The sequence below is a fragment of the Numenius arquata genome, chromosome W (assembly GCF_964106895.1).
Source record: "Numenius arquata chromosome W, bNumArq3.hap1.1, whole genome shotgun sequence".
In the NCBI taxonomy this organism is placed as follows: domain Eukaryota; kingdom Metazoa; phylum Chordata; class Aves; order Charadriiformes; family Scolopacidae; genus Numenius; species Numenius arquata.
Window position 1 is genome coordinate 621,927 of NC_133615.1, and position 18,680 is coordinate 640,606.

At 44.7% G+C, this 18,680-nt stretch overlaps 1 protein-coding gene across 1 annotated transcript in view; it reads right to left on the reverse strand.

The window, feature by feature from the left end:
• Positions 1-18,680, reverse strand: part of LOC141476563 (WD repeat-containing protein 7) — an 87,505-nt gene that overhangs the window by 23,750 nt on the left and 45,075 nt on the right. The window contains exons 21-23 of the mRNA XM_074165255.1: positions 8,345-8,531; positions 1,340-1,457; positions 164-313 (exon numbers count right to left, since the gene is read on the reverse strand). Of these exons, the coding sequence (XP_074021356.1) occupies positions 164-313; positions 1,340-1,457; positions 8,345-8,531 (455 nt within the window). The remainder of the gene's footprint in view (positions 1-163; positions 314-1,339; positions 1,458-8,344; positions 8,532-18,680) is intronic.

Consider the following 18,680-nt stretch of genomic DNA (forward strand, 5'->3'; position numbering starts at 1 on the left):
TAAAATCATTAGACATTCCGTATTTTATGCTTCATAATAAAAGTTCTAACAGGCAAAAATAGAGAATTTCTGTGCTTGACTGCATCTTTGATATTTAACTGCAGGCCACCACATTCCTCACTGCTGCATCAACCCCTCAGCAGAGAGGGCAGACCAGCCTTACCTCCACCAGAAGGTCCACAACGTCGGTTGGCATCTTCTCGATGAGGATCTCAATGACTCTCAGGATCTCCCCTTTCGCCCGGGCCAGCGTGGTGGTGTGAATGTTCTGCTGGGACTGCGTGTTGGCCGCGAGGGCGGTGTGTCTGTGCACCTACCAAAGAGCGGGGTTACTCGGGGAAACGCCGACTCTCTAAATATTATTCTCCATCTGTGCTTATGGTTTTACATGTTACCTTAAGAAAACCCATCCTAGGGAGGATGTTTTGCTTTACTTTGAGACATAGGGATTATTTCCCCTGCTCAGTTACTCATAATCAGCAGAGCCACTAATGATTATCCTTGAGGTAGCTTTTAAACAAGGGTTTACCTGTTTTAAGTCATTCTTAATCTCATAAAACTGAAGGTCAAGATAAGCAGATGCCTGGGTCTGGATTACATGATTTTCACATACTGGAACATCTACCTTTGGGCATTTGGCAGCTGCTTTATAAGGGGCTTTTTTTGGCCCGAGTATGGTCCATCTACTGCCTGAGCTCAGCCCGTACTGGGCTGGCTCTCAGACCATCGCCAGAGGACACTGACCCCACAGCCGTGTCCCTTCCTCCTTGCCCTCCACACCCCAGGGCTCACCTACACTCTGTCTAAATTCAGACTTATCAGGCTCACGTGTGCATCGCATAAAGAAAGCAGCATTTTATACACAGCTACTGGAAGTTCATCTAACCAGGTTCTGAAAAATTAAGGCAGACACAACTCTTTGGACCCAGTAAAATACGGCTCCTGTCATAAATGATGGGCTATTCAGATCCACAGAATCATAGAATGGTTTGGGTGGGAAGGGACCTTAAAGCCCATCCAGTGCCACCCCCTGCCATGGGCAGGGACACCTCCCACCAGACCAGGTTGCTCCAAGCCCCCTCCAACCTGGCCTTGAACCCCTCCAGGGATGGGGCAGCCACAGCTTCTCTGGGCAACCTGGGCCAGGCTCTCACCACCCTCACAGCAAAGAAGTTCTTCCCCACATCTCATCTCCATCTCCCCTCTTTCATTTAAAGCCATTCCTGCAGGCACACAAACATCATACTCGCTGTCCCCCTTTCTGGGGAGGGACACTGGGTTTTGTTGGCAAGGCTGGAGCCCCAGAGGTGGGAGGAGAAGCTGCCGGTGCCCTGCTCACCTCCTTGGCGATGGTGGTGATGAAGGCGGGTGGTCTGGCGGTGGCGATGAGGGAGAGAGCGTGCCTCGCCGAGCGGGCAGAGTCGGCGGCCGGGCTGAGGGGCAGCCCCATTGTGATGCTAAACGGGCACCAGACAAAGAGGGGAGAGAGAAAAGGAGCATTAGAAATATAGAGTGAAAAGATTAGAAACAGCTTATAATGTCAGTTCAAGGTCAACGGGAGCACTCAAACAGTTAGAATATAATGGACTCCCAACAATGAGCAGTGATTAGGAGTCAGGGTGTTCTATCATCAAATACAAAATCGAATAATTAACCATGAAGATTGAAAACAGTATGCGCATCTGTCCAAAGTGTTAAAAAGGCCTTGTTAACAAATTATCTGTATGTGCTGAATACATATCACCCAACCCAGGATGAGGCCAATGCAGGATGTCTGCCCAAGAATTTATGGTTTATTCTTTTACAATGTTTTAAAGGCAGGCTGAAAAATACCCTGTTTGTAGCAATTCCCCTTAATTCAGCTAAGCACTGGTTACAGGAGGGAAAAGCAAGGAGCTTCCTGAAGAACTAAACCCACCAAATCTATTGGGTTTGATTTTCTTTACCACACGAGTCAGTGGCAGCAGCACGATGGGATGACAGACAGCCCTGTACCTCATGCCTTCTAATCGCTGAAATTATTCAAAGGCTCTTCAGAACTTCTAACACTGAGGTTTTAACTGCAATTCTTTGAGTAACAGTAAGGGATTAACTGGCATCTACATTTTCCACACACAATGCTCATATTTCCCATGACAAGATAAAGGCAAGAAACAAAAAGGTAGTAAGCAGCCAATAAGTACATTAAGCAAAAATAAAATCTGGTAATACCTGACAACGACCACACATTGGCTAATTTTTGTCTGAGAGCTTCCCTTCTTAAAGCTGTGCTATTTTAGCTATCACTGTTGTATGTAGCACAGCAGAGTCCAGTTGCGGTAGCCTGGTTGTACATTATCCGCCAGGAAAGCGGGGATGAACGTGCTCCTGTATGGAACTGGCTTTAAGAAGGGGAGGCGACACCTGGGAACCAGCATGTGCTGGGATTAACCTGAAACACTCAGCCCACCCCGCAAAGGAAACCTCCTCCGCTGTGATGATTGCAGCAAGGAGAGAAAATAATAAATACAGAATAAAAAATAAATAAGAAAGAAAAGACAACACAAAAGATAGTTTCCTTTGCTCATGCCAATAAAGCCTCTGCAACAATAAAGATGGTCCCATCGGCCTTTTACTTGTAAAACTGTATTTGAATACAAGTTAAAAAGTCCTGTTTGGATGTCACAGCCAAAGGTGATGAAGCAGGAAGAGGGAAGGATCAAAGTCCAGCTTTCCGAGGGGCTCGTTATTCCCAAAAGCAATCAAACCCCCAACCCTCAGCCCCCCTTTTCCCCTACAAAGGCTCGGTGCTTCTGCCAGCAGCCCTTTTCCTTACAGGCTGCTTGGTAAAGCCTGCGTTTTCCTCAAAAGCAACAGGCTTTTTGTGAACTCATCAGCATGTGGGCAGAGATTAGCCCCCCCGGGCCAGGCCAGCTGCTCCAGCCCCCCCGCGAGGGGACCGGCTCATGGCACACCGCCCCACACAAGACGGATGCACGACTAACGTACGGGGGAAAGCTGCCTCTCACACCAGGCTTCTGCTCCCCTATGGATGGGCTGTGGGGCTTCCCTACGGCCAGCAAGAGCGGGCAGCACGTGGTGTCCCTCTCCTCCTCATCCTGCCCTGACATCCTGCCACCGCACCGTTAAGTGACATCCGAGGAATCATTTCTGTACATGTCACACAGACAAACGGATGCAGCCGGTCCCTTTAACGCCAGAGACAACAGTCCACCTGCAAATCACAGTAAAAAAATCCGGATCTATTACTGCATTTATTTGTGCTTTTGATTTGCGCCTTGTAGCTGGTTTCTGGAAGGCTGATTCTCAGTGGCCAGGACCCTCCTCATCAGGGCACGATGCTCTCCCTTTTCCCAAATCCATCACCAACTTCCCCCACGCCAGTAATCTGAACATCTTGAGGTTTTGGGCAACCAATATGTGATTTGAATAACGGTTTCAACTTATGCTAATCATATAAACAAGTTATTACAGCTTCAGAGTAATATTTATGTACTTAGCTAGCTACATAAAATAAGGAAGATGCATTTAAAAAGCTGATTCTTAAAGCAAGTGGAAAACAAGCAGCTACCCGGGAAGAGCTCTAGGTCAGACTAAGGAAAAAGGCAGATGGAAAAGGTTTTGATGGCAATGACCAGAAAAATGCAGCAATCAGATCTCTATGTTTCTTGACGTCCATAAAGCTATGCCAGATGAAAACTTCAGGGGACCAAGAATGTGAAATCTCAGCATAAAAGGTAAAGACCGTGACTGCTATCCCTGCTAAGTGGACCCAAAGAAGGAAGCCTGGCACTGTCCCAGCTGGTCACAGAGAGGTTGGGTGATTCCACAGGGACCTGCGGAAGAGTGTCAGGATGGGGCCACCTCGCTTTCCAGGGAAAGCCGCTGCTCTGCATGATGGACACTCAGCTCCGTTCCTCTCCTCTGGCTGGAGACCTCCCTTTGATGCCCTGAGGGAGGGGGAAAAAGGGAAGGTGGGTATATCTCATCTCACTTAGCAGAACCCTCAAATCAAGCACACCTCCGAACTGCTCAGGTTTGCATGAGCAGCCTGGAAGTGACGGCCAAGAGAAGGGGAGGAACCAAAGTCCCTCCGCGGCACAAAGCCAGGGAGCGTGGTGGTCCTCTTCCTCGGCTCCATCCCCTGGGAATCAAAGCTCTAAACCAGAACTGACACGGACACAAATCCGGCGGTTTCCAAGTTTAAATCATTTCCGTGGTGGCAGCGTGCTGTATGTTGCCACATCACCTTCAGGACTGAGATCCCAGCTCACGTTTCTCCTGTAAAACCCTCAGTTCCAGCAATCGTTTAGGCTACGTTTTAAAAACGTTCCATCGGACTTGAAAGCTGGGGATGACCCTGCTAGACTTCCTACGGCTCCACAGATGGAATCCATAAGAATATAAAAGTATAGTAAAATTTTTCCACTAAACACAATCAAAACTAAAGAGATTTAGCCTCATTATTTTAGTACGCGCACATGCATATAAAAATACACGGATCAATTAGAATGCAATTTGGTAATCTGAGTATATTATATCACAACCTATATCAAACTGTAGCTTGTAATTCAAAGAGCAAAACCAATGGACAGCAATGACCCTACCACCATCCATGCCGAGAAACCAAAGCCAAATAAATGCTAGAGAAATACTCTGGATCCTCCCAACTGAGCGGTTTCCTTCGGCACGGCCAGCACAGCACAGCCTCTGGGGACCAGGACGAACTGGGAGAGCAGAGGAGTTATAAACACCAGAGTTTTGGATAACACTTCAGATATTCATTTAATTCAGAAGGGAAAAAAGAATAACACTGCTATTTTTTTTGGTCAATAAATGTGAAGTGATTTTTTTTTTTTTTTTAAAGCAGAAGCCTGCCATAAAAAGCTCTTTCATAAAACGTCCTTAGCATGAGGGAGAGGAGCCCGGCAGCTGCGCGCCGTTATTGTGTCCACGGTAAATCAGGCACAAAAAGGGGCAGCTCAGCAGGGCAGCAGGAGGGTAAGATGCACACTTAACCCCCCGCACACGCCGCTGCTCCGCTCCTCTCCCTCTCCGCCCGGCCGCAGCCGGCTCGGTGTCTGTCAGGAGTGTAACAGGCCATTTTCAATCTAAACCTTGTTATGGATTAATAAGCAAACACTTTCTCGCTTATTATGCAATTTATCATGATGAAAATTGCGTGGGGCTCCTCAAGGCTACATGCTGATCCATTCATTTCTTCAGAGCTGCGCGGACAGAGAGTCAGACTAATCTCTGTGACAGCCAAGGATGTAATCGCAAGATGGAAATGCCTTTCCGGAGAGGCGCGCTGGCCCGGCCGCTGCGAGCCTGCATTTACATACAGCAGGGCTCGCAGAGCCTCTGGGAAGGCAAAACATTGGGGCTTCTCTTGTCACACTGCCCGAAGTCATTGACGTTCAGACAAATAACATCATTAATCCAGTTTATACGTATTTCTGCATTAACACTCCTCCCCTTCCCCCCAACACATTCATTCTTTAAATCTTGAGGAAATTAAAACCGTCACATAAAATGCCTAATATCTGCCTTAGTACAATGTAAAAGGAAGCCAGAATCCTCACCCCCTCCGCAGACGGATGATAAGGTGCGTATGTGGTATTAAGACAACCCCGGTCAGTTCCTTATTGCATGTAGCATTTAAAATGTGTGTGTTTATAAACAAATATTTGTAAACACAATTTTGTAAAGTAAGATTCATTCCTAACAGAGCAGTTTTCAGAACTGTATGATGTGAAACCAACTTCTACGGTTAAATGCTACTATGGGTGTGTAAAAGTGCCCACAGCATTAAACGTTATGGCTACAGGCAAAAGAAATTCTGCACTAAACCAGAAAAGTAACTAAAAATATAAATACATAGTTTAAACACCTGGCTAATTTCTAATTAGAAGGGTATTCCACAGGTTCATACAGCGACACATAAAAGAGCACCGTTCACTCTGATTTAGCAAACTCTTTAGAATAAAGCAGAAAACCGGCCAATTGTTTCAGGATTTTTTTAAATACTTGAAGTAACATTATTACTGCAATGCTGTAAACAAGAACACCCGTCAGCTAAACAACCCCCTCCGTCAGCTAAGCACACTGCTTCTCGCGTGGATGAACATCCACCGCGCCACTGAAGCCCTGCCACAGTTTTAAAATAGTTTGAAAGTCCTGCAGACCTTTCCTTCCCCTTTCACGTAAAGCTGAAACACATCCAGCCCTGGGATACTCCCAGAAAGCTTGAGAGACATCAGCAATGCCATCCCGCAAAACACTACCTGCTGGAAAATAAACCTCTGCGCTTTAGGGAAGGAAATACAGTACAATTAACTCCTAAACAATCAATTATGACGACCTCGGCAGTTTCAGACACTAGGTTTTCCCTCGCCCCCAAGCAACGACCCCGCAAAGAAAACAGAGAGCAGCCAGCCCCCTTCCTGCAGGAGAGAAACTGCTTCCCAGGAACGGTTTATCTGATGGCTTACAAATTATCACTCGAGGAAGAGCACTAATTAAAGTATTATTCAGAAAGCACTAGAGGATGCTGTGCCTGCAAACAGCCCCCAGCCCAGTGCTGCCGACAGCCCCAGCATTTAACTTCCTCAACGGCAACAACGCCACCGGGTTTAATGAGGAAAAACATCAGCCATTTCTGGATTTTACGTGATGAAAATTATCGCTACATTTAAATATTTTCAGTAGCAGTCATTTTCCAAGTGGATGCCTGCAGAACTTTATTACCACAGTATTAATTGACAGTAACAACCAAGTAACTGAGATTTGTGCCTGGCGAAGGGAACCCCCCCGGCGCAGGAGCCGCCTGCTCCCTCTGTCCTGATGGGGACCAGGTTGTCCCTACGCCACAGCCCCGTGCCGAGGAGTGACAGTTTTGTCTCAGTGCCACTAACGCACACCCTCTTACATTTTTCAAGGTTTTTCCGTTAAAAGCAGGAAGCTTGAAACAGCTTTCAGAGCCAATTACCTGAAGTCCACCAGCACTGCTTTATTTCGGATAAGCAGCCTACGGTGGGTGCTTCTTATTGTCCCTGCTGATTTTTGCTCTATTTACACATAGAAATCAGAGCCTCTCCTTTGGCACCTTTAAGTGCTTTGCTTTTTTTAATAAAAACCTCATAGACAAAAAAGTTGTTCAGATAGAGATTTAGAATAAATTTCAGATGAGATGATCAATTTTACAACAAACAATAACAAAAAATAAATAGAAGGACTATATCGCAAAACTCTTTCCTGCACGAATAGTCCTGTTGTCATTAATCAGCTTAACGGTGCGAGTACAGACTGTTCCTGTAAGAATCAGGGCCCGAGTTGAAATTTAATATATTTCAGGCCTCAGATCATAAAATGTGTAGATACTCAACAAAAATGCTACTCGTGTCCAGCAAAGCTGCACACATTAAATAAATCCCGAATGCCAGTATTCAAAAATCCCATTATCTTAACACAAAACGCATTAAAAAGAAAGGCAAGACACTACCCTTGTTACCCAGGTCACCTGAATGACCTCCCTGATGCATTTAGCCATCATTATTTGATGGAGAGATTGACAGTACACGGCACTATCACGCGTAACAACGCGTACACCCACCTGTGTATACAGAACGAGAAGGTGTACAATTAGAGTCAATTTTAAGAAATGGAACAAAAACGCACTTAGAGTTCCTCGCACAAAAAAAGATATAAACATTTTCTATTTTGTAAATGTATTCTACAAACATATTAGATTTTTGCTGTGCATTTTATGTCCAAGTGTCAGACTTCCTTATGAAATCTGCCCCCCCTCAACCCCAATTACAAATCCCTAATTGAAAGAAGATTTTATTTGCAGGAGGTTAGAGCAGAGGTACAAGGGAGCATTCCCTATAAATCTTGATTTAGGACATCTTAATAAGTTGTTCTCTGACCCCGGAGACGGGCTGTGGTCTATTGAGTTTATGATTTCTTTCCTTAAACCTACAAGTTACCTTGATGCTATTAATAGCGCTGCTGTTGATAAAATATCCACCTTTTCCAAAACGCACTTTCCGAAACAATTCCCATCCTGACGGGATGGCTTGTAAAACCACGGGAAAAAACTATCCATGTGTTCAGACACATGGGTGGAAAATACCTTCCAAAAATACTATTTTTACAGTTAAGAAAGCGTAAAAAAAAAATAAATACGTTAAAGGCAGACAGATATATTGCATGTTAAACCTGAAGCAAGGAGTTACTCCGTGCCAAGCACCACCGCCAGCAGGATTTGACCCAATGGCAGCAAAACCAGGATCCTCAGGTCGGAAATAATGGTTTCTAAGGGACTAAAGGGGCTACCTACTTGGCCAGCTGCTTCTCGGCATCGGCGCAGAGCTCGAGGAGGCCCATGAGCACGGCGGAGACGTCCATGTAGGGCTCCCAGACGGTGAAGCCGCGGCCGATGAGGTCGATGGCAGTCCTGCGGATGGTGCTGTGGGCCGGCAGCTTGGGGCTGGGGGGCTGCAGCAGCAGGAATGTCAGCGCCTTGCCTGCGGGAGAGAGCCAGAGACCCACCCTCAGGAGAGAAAACAGCTTCAATGCGCCCGAATTATTCTCCGCAGGGAACGCCATTAATAATTTAATTTAGCACGCTATTTTAAAAATAATTACACATATATAAATGCAAAGGAAAGTCAAAACAAGCAACACCCCTGATAAAGATAATTTATCATTATATCTACATAATTATTTGCTACCCCTTAATAAAATTCACTTAGCTTGCTATTACAATCACCTATTGACTTTACGAGTTTTTTCTTTAGTTTTCAGAAGTGTTCACTACGAGTTAGCTGTTTTATTTCTTAAATAAACTGCCTTCATCTTCAGCGCTCGGAAAAGCCACCAGACATGCTTTTCCAGTCTGTTCACACTAACCCCTTACACGTGTGCAACAAAAGAACTCCAAGTTTCTTCTTAGCAGGCCACGAAGCTCTAGTTTGTGTGAGTTTTATGTCTCAAATCCAAGAACCTTACTGAAAAGCACGACTACTCAAACATTACTCCAATGAAATACTCCTGCCTTTTCCACAGGACCCCTCCCAGCATCGCTCCTGCTGACACCTACCTTGGGGAAATGGAGCTCAGGAAACAGATGAACTAAACAAAAGTCATTCTGCTGCCCGTTCCTCAGCCTGGACATCTTTGTTTAAGCTTTGACTTGGCTTAAATGAACGAATTAATATTGACAAAAACATCAACTAAGCTAATGAGTTGTTAGTTAAGGCAATAAACATGTCACATTAGAGTCAGCGCAGTAAAGAGGTAATTAGCCCTGGAAAAGCTCTGCTGATTGTGGCTGCGGAGATTCTTCGCTGGGAATCTCTGAGCTGCCGCAGAGCCCTGGGACCCGCAGCCTCCCCCCACAGCCCGGGCAGGTCCTGAACCCACACGGAACCACCAAACAGGCCAGAGAACAGCCAGTCAACAGTGTTTTAGTAGAAGTTTGGGCCACGGTGGTGATGTGACAAGCACAGGTCCCATCAACCCAGAACGCAGCTCGTGGTGGCACTTGGGCTCACTCCTCCAGCTTTCCCAAGGGCTCGGCCATGAAATCACTATAAGCAGGGGGAATGTCTTTCCTGCTGGAAATCCAGATAACATCAGGCTCTTTCAACAAAAAATAAAAAGATTACCCTAGTAAAAAAGTTTTGATGACTTATATGTACCTTCTGTTAGGTAAAGTCATTAAGAAACAAATCCACAAAAGCTCCTTTCATCAAAAATCAGGGTGCGAGTTACTAGACAGAATTCCTCCCAGCAGTAACTTGACAGAAATGTAAATGACGTTCCTATACACATCTCTACTGAAATATAATTTTGTTCCAGCTGTTTCACTCTGCAGTGGCAGATGTGTGGCACAAGCGTAGGGCAATGAAGAGCAGCACAGGAGGCAAATCCAGTGAGAAGGCAGTGATTTTGCCCCTGGAGAGAACTTCCCCCCTCGTCAGGAGTCCTCAGGAGCACCAAAACCAGACAGGAGTCTTCTCAACCAGTAGAGAAGGATACAATTTTGGCCACAAGCACTGAAGTGCTTTCAGCATTTAGGGCAGAGAGAGCAAAGCTGCCAGTTCTCTGAAGCTACTTCTGTGTGTTCTCACAGGAAACACCCCGTGCGGCAGCACGGACACCCCCCCAAACAGCTACACCCAGCCAAAGGGCACAGTCAAACAGAATCACAGAATGACATGGGCTTGGAAGGGACCTCTGGAGATCACCTAGTCCAACCCCCTGCCAAACACCTGCCTACGCTTTCTGGTGTTTACCTCAACGCTAAAATGAAGGTGTGAGTCTTTGATCCTTACGTCATTTCTAGTAATGAAAATATGACCTGAATACTAAAACTTATCAGTTATTTCCAGCGTGTGTAGCCCCTTGGACTGCGAAAATCCCTTTCCCTGCCGAGTCTCCGGAGCTTTAAGCATGTTCCATCAGTCAGCATTGTTACCCCAGCTTGCCGATAGATTTAAAAAAATTAAATATTTGCCCAGGAAAATCAATAGCACTAGCATGAACGAGACACTGATAACTCTGATTCCCATTCTCATAATTTGCCACGAGATCAAGTTCCAACCAAATAAAAACGATGGACTCCAAGAGTATGATTTAACCTGCTTTGCAGCTTTTTCTGATTTTATGTAAAAAAAACCCCAAAGCGAAGAATCACGGCTCTAATTTCTTTCCATCTGCCCTTCCTCCCCTTGTTCATGGGCACAGTGTTTTTCTACAAGAAATTAAACCAAATTGTGACCCTTCCTGGATGATATTTTCCTGATCTGACACATACCTGTGTGAAACGTCCACCGAAAGAGAGAAATATAAATTTGGATAGCTGGGTTAAAAATCCATACCCCTTAATCCCCTCCTACTTCTAGTGCAGTGAATTTTTATTACATATCTTCTCTCTTCTTTCAGACAGGTATAAAACCAGAGGATATTTTTAGGCCCAAATTAAAAATTAACTGGTCATATTATTTGAAGAATTTTTTCTGAAGACGTAATGATGAAAAGATTATTTTAATTATTTTTTTTTCAATCACACACAATGACAAATTTCTTAATTTTTACAGAATTCATTTTCAGCATTTTTTTGGCCTTTGATGTAATTCTGACACTTCCATTTATTCTGAACTTATGGGAGGAGAGCTTTCCTTTCTGCTGGTGATCTCTAAGGAACTGAAGTCCCATCCCCGCAATCCCACCTAGAGGAAGGCAGGCCCTGCTTAGCTCGTCAGGAAATCTAAACTCTTACTGCAGCCTCCCCTGGGCTGAAAATAGAGCAGAAGTTGGGATTAGCAAAAATGTACATTTACGACATCTGTGACTTGCTGAAAGTCCTTTTTCTTGTTTTTATGGAAAAAGTGAAGGTTTGCAGGAGAGCTGGGGGAGCGGAGCTGAGCAGAGGTGGGACACCATCGGGTCCCGAGACTTGCAACAGCCTCTCAGGGGGTTGAAAATCAAATACGTCCTAACCAAATGCGTTTCTGCAGTGCATATATAACCCAGTGCTTCACTGCACAGTTAAGATTTCATTTTTTAACAATACAAGAAAAAATATGCAGGTTTTTTTCCCTTATATCTGATCAGAAGGCAAGTCTTCTCATTCACTTGGAAGACTTAAAAACATCAGAAATGTTATTTAGTCTTAAGGGGAACATTTCCTCCGTGTTAATTATCCATGTAAGTTCTGGAAATTTAACAGAGGTTTAACAGGTGAAAACAATCAATCCTAGACGCAGTAAATCCCCAGCGTTTCTATTAAACAGCATAATGTATATTGCTTTCTATATGAAGCAAACAGACAGCAAAGAACATTCCTGCGTGGGCCCGGCTGAACGCTGCCCCCAAGTCATTTTAAAGCATCCTTAAGATTTTGCATCATTCATTAGAAAGGGAAACAAAGGCAAAAGAAGAAAACGTTTCTAACAGCCGGTTTCCCAGTCTTTTCACTCTAAGCCTGGTCCGGTTAAACCCACCTAACAATGCCATTTTTCTTCCTCTCAGAAGCTGCAGTGGGGGAATCAAATGTGAAAGCAAGATCAATTCTCTTCCAAGACAGTAAATGAGGTTTAGATCAGACTTGTTTCAATTTATGGAGAGAACTCAACTATGCTGCCTTAAATGCATTCTTCCTCTAACTATGAAATTATATTACAGTGCTATAGAAAGAGTAAACTATCATTATTTTAATCCAAAATTTGTTTAGAATCTAGCAGGAAGGAGAAAGCCAATACGGCTCGGGTCATAACTGTGCATTAAACTTTGTATTTTCATTCCTGTTAATTGCATAATTCCATTAAACCACACTATTTATTTTAATCTAAATTATATAATGTTTTCTAAATAAAGCTATTTCCATAAAAATGATCATCATCTCATAGGAAGTAGCTGTTTTTTTCCATCACAGTCCTGACCAAAGTCTATGTTAATCTTAGAGGTTTTCTCATTACACATAATTGTAAGGAATTTTCTTAAGCAGCTTGGACAACCCGTGACACACAGGACAGTGGAAGATGCACCACATCAACGGAACAAGTCAAGTCAACACAGGAACTCGGGGATCCCACCTTAACCTTCTCCATAGCCCTGGTGTCTGATACATCAACGTGCCCCTACCAACAACGTGTTTTATTCTCAGCTACCGCAAAGCCAGGAGAGCAACACGTGGCTATTTTGAGCTGCTCCTTTCTCCCCAAGGTGCCTGTCCCCTCGATTTGGGAAGCACACCCATAGCTGGACTGGCTGAAGCAGTGGGGTCTCTTCTCCTTGGCGAAGAGAAGGCTCATGGGGACCTCATCACAGTGTTCCAGTACTTAAAGGGCAGCTACAAAGAGGACAGGGGCTCTCTCTTCACCAGGAGCCACATGCAGAAGACAAAGGGCAACGGGTCCAAGTTGCACTGTGAAAGGTTTCGTATCGACATCAGAAAGAGGTTTTTTTTTTTTTACAGTGAGAACAATCATTTACTGGAACAACCTCCCCAAGGACATGGTGGAGTCCCCATCGCTGGAGGCTTTCAAGATGCAATTGGACAGAGCAAAAAAAAGACTACTATGATTTTCACACATTTCTTACTCAGCAGATCCCACCTTCTTCCCAATGAAAGCAAGAGCTCCCAGCAAAGACTATTAATTAAAAAAATAAAAAGGTCAAGAGAAACTCCAAAACAGTTAAGAGAAATTGTTTCCAATAATTATAATACTAAGCATTAATCAACCCATCCATTGTAAACCCAAATCCCTTCTAGCTGCCTCAAAAGCAATATTATACCAATTATTTTTGTATATTTTTTCCCACGTTTCTCCTTCCTAAAATGAGTAAGCATAATATCTCTCAACTGCTGTCCTGGGTTCACCATTATTCTTATCACACATATCTGTAAGACAGTAAAACTCCGACTCCTCTCCTTTTTTTAGGGGTCTCCATCCCTTTTAAGGTAGGGATGCTTGGCTCAGCACCTGCAACCCTAATGAAGGAATAATGTTAATTTGTATGATGAATTAAATTAGTTTTGGTTCCTCTTCATCTCACTCATTACAAAGGCAAGCACGGGCTGATTTATTGACTTGTCACAGCTTATGAAGCAGCAGTTCATAAAGAAGTTGTTCTGAAGTGTTCTTTTTAAACATGCAAACTATCGATTGACAACGTTTGGGCACTATTTTCTTCGATACAGACACTGAACAGCAAGAAGCACGTGTAGCTTTGGTCTTCCTGTTTGACACACAGAGAATACATATTTCCAGTTGGCAATACTTGCATGTAGATAATGTAACTGAACCCTCAAACACACTGCTACTTGCTGGTTAGGTGTAATATTTAAATGCAGCTTACCTGCTGTGCCAAACACCATCTCTGAATGTAACACAGAGCAGGTACCAGCCAGAGAGAACACGGCAAAATAAACCCACCATTTTTTGAGATGTTTTTCAGGCAGAGAGCCCTCTTTTCCCTTTAGCACAACACGTGTGTGACGAACATGGAGGGATAAGGCAGCCTCTGTGCACGATCTCTCTCACTGAAGAGTGTTATTGCTAATTGTGCCACCAATGGGACTCGGGGCATCTCTCCAGCCCCCCACCCGCCTGGCTGCTCGTCACCAGATTCCAGTCGAGAGGACCTTACACCACCCGCGTCGGGAAGGAAAGAACAACTCTCAGGTAATACATCTCTGTATTGGCAACAAACATCTCTGGCAATGATGAACCACGGCTGCAAAATCTAGAAATGATGCAGGTAGAGCATCCCTGCTCCCTGGTCTCCCTCACAGCCAGAGCGGAAGCTACATCTTCCTCCAGATACACGTGGTACTGGCAGCAGCAGTTCTGCTCCTCTGACAGCACACTTCTTAATAAAAAAATAAGCAAAATGGCTGTAGAAACAAACAAAAAAGAGTATTTTTCTGAATTTCCCACTTAAATGCAGAAGTTGATATTACAGAAACTGCTTTTAAATCCTCAGATGCTCAGAGGCAAGGACTGGGTAACGCCAGCCCCTGTGGGGGCGGGAAGGGGAGGAGAGCCCAGCGATGGAGCGGGTACCGCCTGCCCCGGCAGAGCTGCTCAGTGCCCAGGAACACTCCCCACTGGGCTGAGACCTTCACATAAACGCTGTTTCTAAGGAGTCCAAACATATATACACTTGCAAACACGTGGAAGTGAAAACCATTCCAATCAATCGTGGCACATCCTGCCACCCCGATATTACCTTTACTTGGTTTTCTCCTCTCGAACCGCTTCCTGCGCATCCCTTTCCCTCGGGACATCCAAACACAGGGCTGTGCACCTGAACTCACAGGAGCTTAAATCGGGAATTCTACCCCTCACAAAGTCTGTGAGCTTTTTGGCAATGTTCCACTCCTGCATATCCCACCCGGCTCCAGGAGGGGCTGCGAGGAGCAGTGGGGATGGCTGCAAAACGGGGATAATATTGTCCCCACTCATATCGGACACATTAGAGGAGCAGATTTTTCAGGATATTTGGCACTGCACCAAGCCTTTCATCTTAAAGCAGCTTCCCGCAGGAGCAGCTGGCCCTGCAAAGGCTCAGCTGCCGGCAGAACAACCCAAGTAGCCCCATAAGCAGCCTGCAAAAACAGGTTGGTTTGGTTTTTTTCATATTAGATGAAAACATGAGTGTTCTCTGGTGGAATTGTTTGCATTTTGCCCAGTGTTTCATGCAAGAGCCTGTGCTTGAACGTTTGCAAACAGAGAGCAGGAAGAGGAAAGGTCCATGGACACAGAGGTGGTTAGGGATGGCAAGACACTGGTCTGACACCCTCCTGGGAAGGAGCCGGGGCTCCTCCAAGCAGCATGCGGGACTCTGCAAAGCTGGAGGGGGAGGAAAAAATACAGGATCTTGAATTTTAATGACCCCCAAATGGGGTAACAGTCTCAAAGCTGAGCCTTCACCTACGGAGGCGTTCAGACCAGTAGAAAACACAACTGATGGGGACTTGTTTGGTGCTCAGGCTTCCTCATAGTCCAAGCACAAAGAGATTTTACTTTCCTGAGATACAGCCATGACAATAGCCAGAATATATTAAATATTCAAAAAAGAAACCTCTGATTAAAATATATATAATGCAAATCACTCATCCCCTACAGGATTTGGGGAAAAAGGCAAATACGATTTTTTGAGATTTGATTTTGCTGCTCAAGCCAAAAACCAGATTTAAATTAGGGCATAATATCTGCCACAAAGATTGACCGTTTTCTGCCATACGGATTGACTATTTTTTCTAAATATTATCTCTGAGGCTAAGATATAGATTTTCATAAACCACCATTTTTCCATTTTTTTTTTTCCTTCAGGGACAAAACTCTGCTGGAAACACAGATCTAATCACACCAGCTCAAGGAAGAAAAGCACACTTTGGACTTAGCCCTACACTGAATTTCACAGCATCCTGACCCAAATGTACGGATCCAAATGAGGAGAATAATGCCACGAACCATGGGATCCGTACAAATCTGGGTAGTTTTCTGCATAACTGATCTAAAAACCCAGCCAAGGAAACGGCCGGTGCTGCTGGCAGGCTCCTTATCAACAATAAAACCAGTTATTTGCTTTAATCACGCTGTTGTGTTTTTGGGCTTGTTCAAATTAAGTTACTGAGCCCGTTTGCCTAATTTGCTGTGAAAGGCTGCTGTTCAGGTGCTCAACTGATTTATTGCTCCTGGACGCAAGGAGCCCGAGCGCTCGCTCGTCTGTGCTAATTGCGGCTGCAAGCTCAGCCCATGGGCTTGGCAGAAGGTGCATCCATCAGCGGGGAGCCACCGCCTCTCCCGGAGCCGGCTCCTCCTCGCTGGACCGACAACTAAAATATTCTCACAGCACAGAACTAACGGATCTAAAGACATTAGAAAAGGTTTCAAGGCAGGTGATGGAGCAAAAAACCCCATGTTCACCAAGAGGCTCACGTTTATCCTGCGTTAAATTCTATTTTCAGATGAACTCCATCACCAAGAGGCTCACGTTTATCCTGTCTTAAATTCCATTTTCAGATGAAATACATTTGGGATACCATACAAAAGTCCGTAATGCTGGAACCCCCAAACTAACAAAACACAGGAAATACTTGACTGCACACCCCGACTAGTCTCGTGCTTGCTTACTTTTTGGGTGCCTACAAATGTGTAAAGAAGCCACAGCACGTCTTGAAAGGTAAACCCCTCTCTAACATATACAGACACAGCTCCAGCAGCAATATTGTGAAGATGAATATATTGCTTAGAAAAGGCATTCAGAGGCTGCAGTGATGGGACTTTTAGAAGATACTACTGAGCGGTGAAGCCTGAATATCAGGCAGCAAATAACGCAAAAGAGTAAAAATCCAAAATAGAGGAAAATAACGTGTAATACCTGAAGCCCTTTGTATGGCAACAGTTCTGTACTAGACCTCGAGACCTGAGCTGTGGTGCTCACCACATGCTGCTGGTCCTCTCCCAGCCTGGAAGACAGCACTGAAATTGTATTTACTTTGAAAAATAAATATTTTCTTCATCCCAACCTAATGACCTAATTGTTTTGGCTGAGGGTTTCCAGAGACAGGGCTGAGCCACCTGAAGGTGAGACATTTCACGACCAGGGCTGTGTAATGGAGAAAGTGTCTGAGGAGCAGGCGGCACAGCCCATCACAATTACACAGACAAGGATATTTCTATTTCTGCCCAGGAATTTCACTTGCTTCCCCTCCTGCCCAACAGGCAAGAAGGTCAGCCGCGACCAATTTGGGACATCATAATTAAAAAATGAAAAATGGTACCGTGAGTCTGCATCAGGGACCTCACCACTGGCTACCTTATCATTCCCAAAACCAGCAAATCCGGAGTGACTGCCACCGATTAGGGAAGGTGGGAACCCTAAAACTGGAAGGAAGTACAGACACGCAGCCTGCAAAAACAATATAAATAACTCAATGCTGTGGACACACTGGCGCCTATGACACTGAGTGAGTTAAAGGGCAAAACGCTTATCATTAATAACTATATTGATGGCAGATGCTTTGGAAAATACACTGCGTTAACAACAGAATCAAGCATTTTCATATTCAGGCCAGAACAGTCAGTCAGATTTATCAGCCCATTAACTTTATAAACACAGCATTAGCTGCAGTTTAAGTGTGATGTGGTGCATCTGTAATGAGAAATTCTTTGGGTGGCATTTTATAATTAAATATCTCATGAACTATTTGTAAGGTCAACAGAGATTAATGCAGGGTGTCAGGCAAGGTCACCGCCTGGATTTCTAGAGAATTCCACCCTCTCAAAAAGGCATTATCACCATTATTATTATTTTTTTTAAATACAGTAAATCACAATGTGCACAATCTATACAGCAAAAATGCTGCATGTGTTAACAGTATAAATGAAGAAGTAGTTCATTTTGATAACTTATTTTGAAATAGAAAATACGGAAACACTGTCAGACGGGTGGCAGAAGGTGGTAGCAGGTCCCTGGTGTCCCCCACCCTGGCATCTTGCTCTGGGGGTTACTGGGCAGTTCTGGTCAGCGTGCACTGTTGCTGCAGCACCAGCGCGTCAAACACACAACTTGAAATAGAGGAAACCCAGTAATTTCTGTAACGAAGAGTTCCGGTTCACACCGTCACTTATGTCCTACCGCCAGTTTTCACAAGACCAGGCTACACCTTATCAGCTCCCCAACTGTTCTGAGGGGCCAAAAGTATTTTCTGTGTCACTGGAAGACGGAGAACTAACCTGCATGTATTGTAGTATGGTGTCTGAAAGTCGTAACAGGACACACATCAAAAAGGAAAAACCACAAGTCTAAGCACGTAGTAGGAATTTTGCTTTTTCTGAGAACAGCATCTCCTGGCAAGCACTATTTCCATTTTCGGTGACCTTCACCTGTCCTGTCCCGATTTGGGGCCACTTTGCTGGGGTGAATCCCCACGCTGTGCTGGGGACTGGGCTCGCACAGACCAGAGCAGACCCTGACCGCAAATACCAGGCTGGGACATCACACCAACACCTTTCTACTTCGTGGGTATCCTTTCACTGGAGGAGATAAAGCTGAGGAGGAGGAGAAATCCACTGCGCTGGAACTATTTTATGGCTAAGCAGAGAGTGGATGGATTTTCAAGCAATATTGCCACCGAGTCTGTAGCGCCGCAGAGA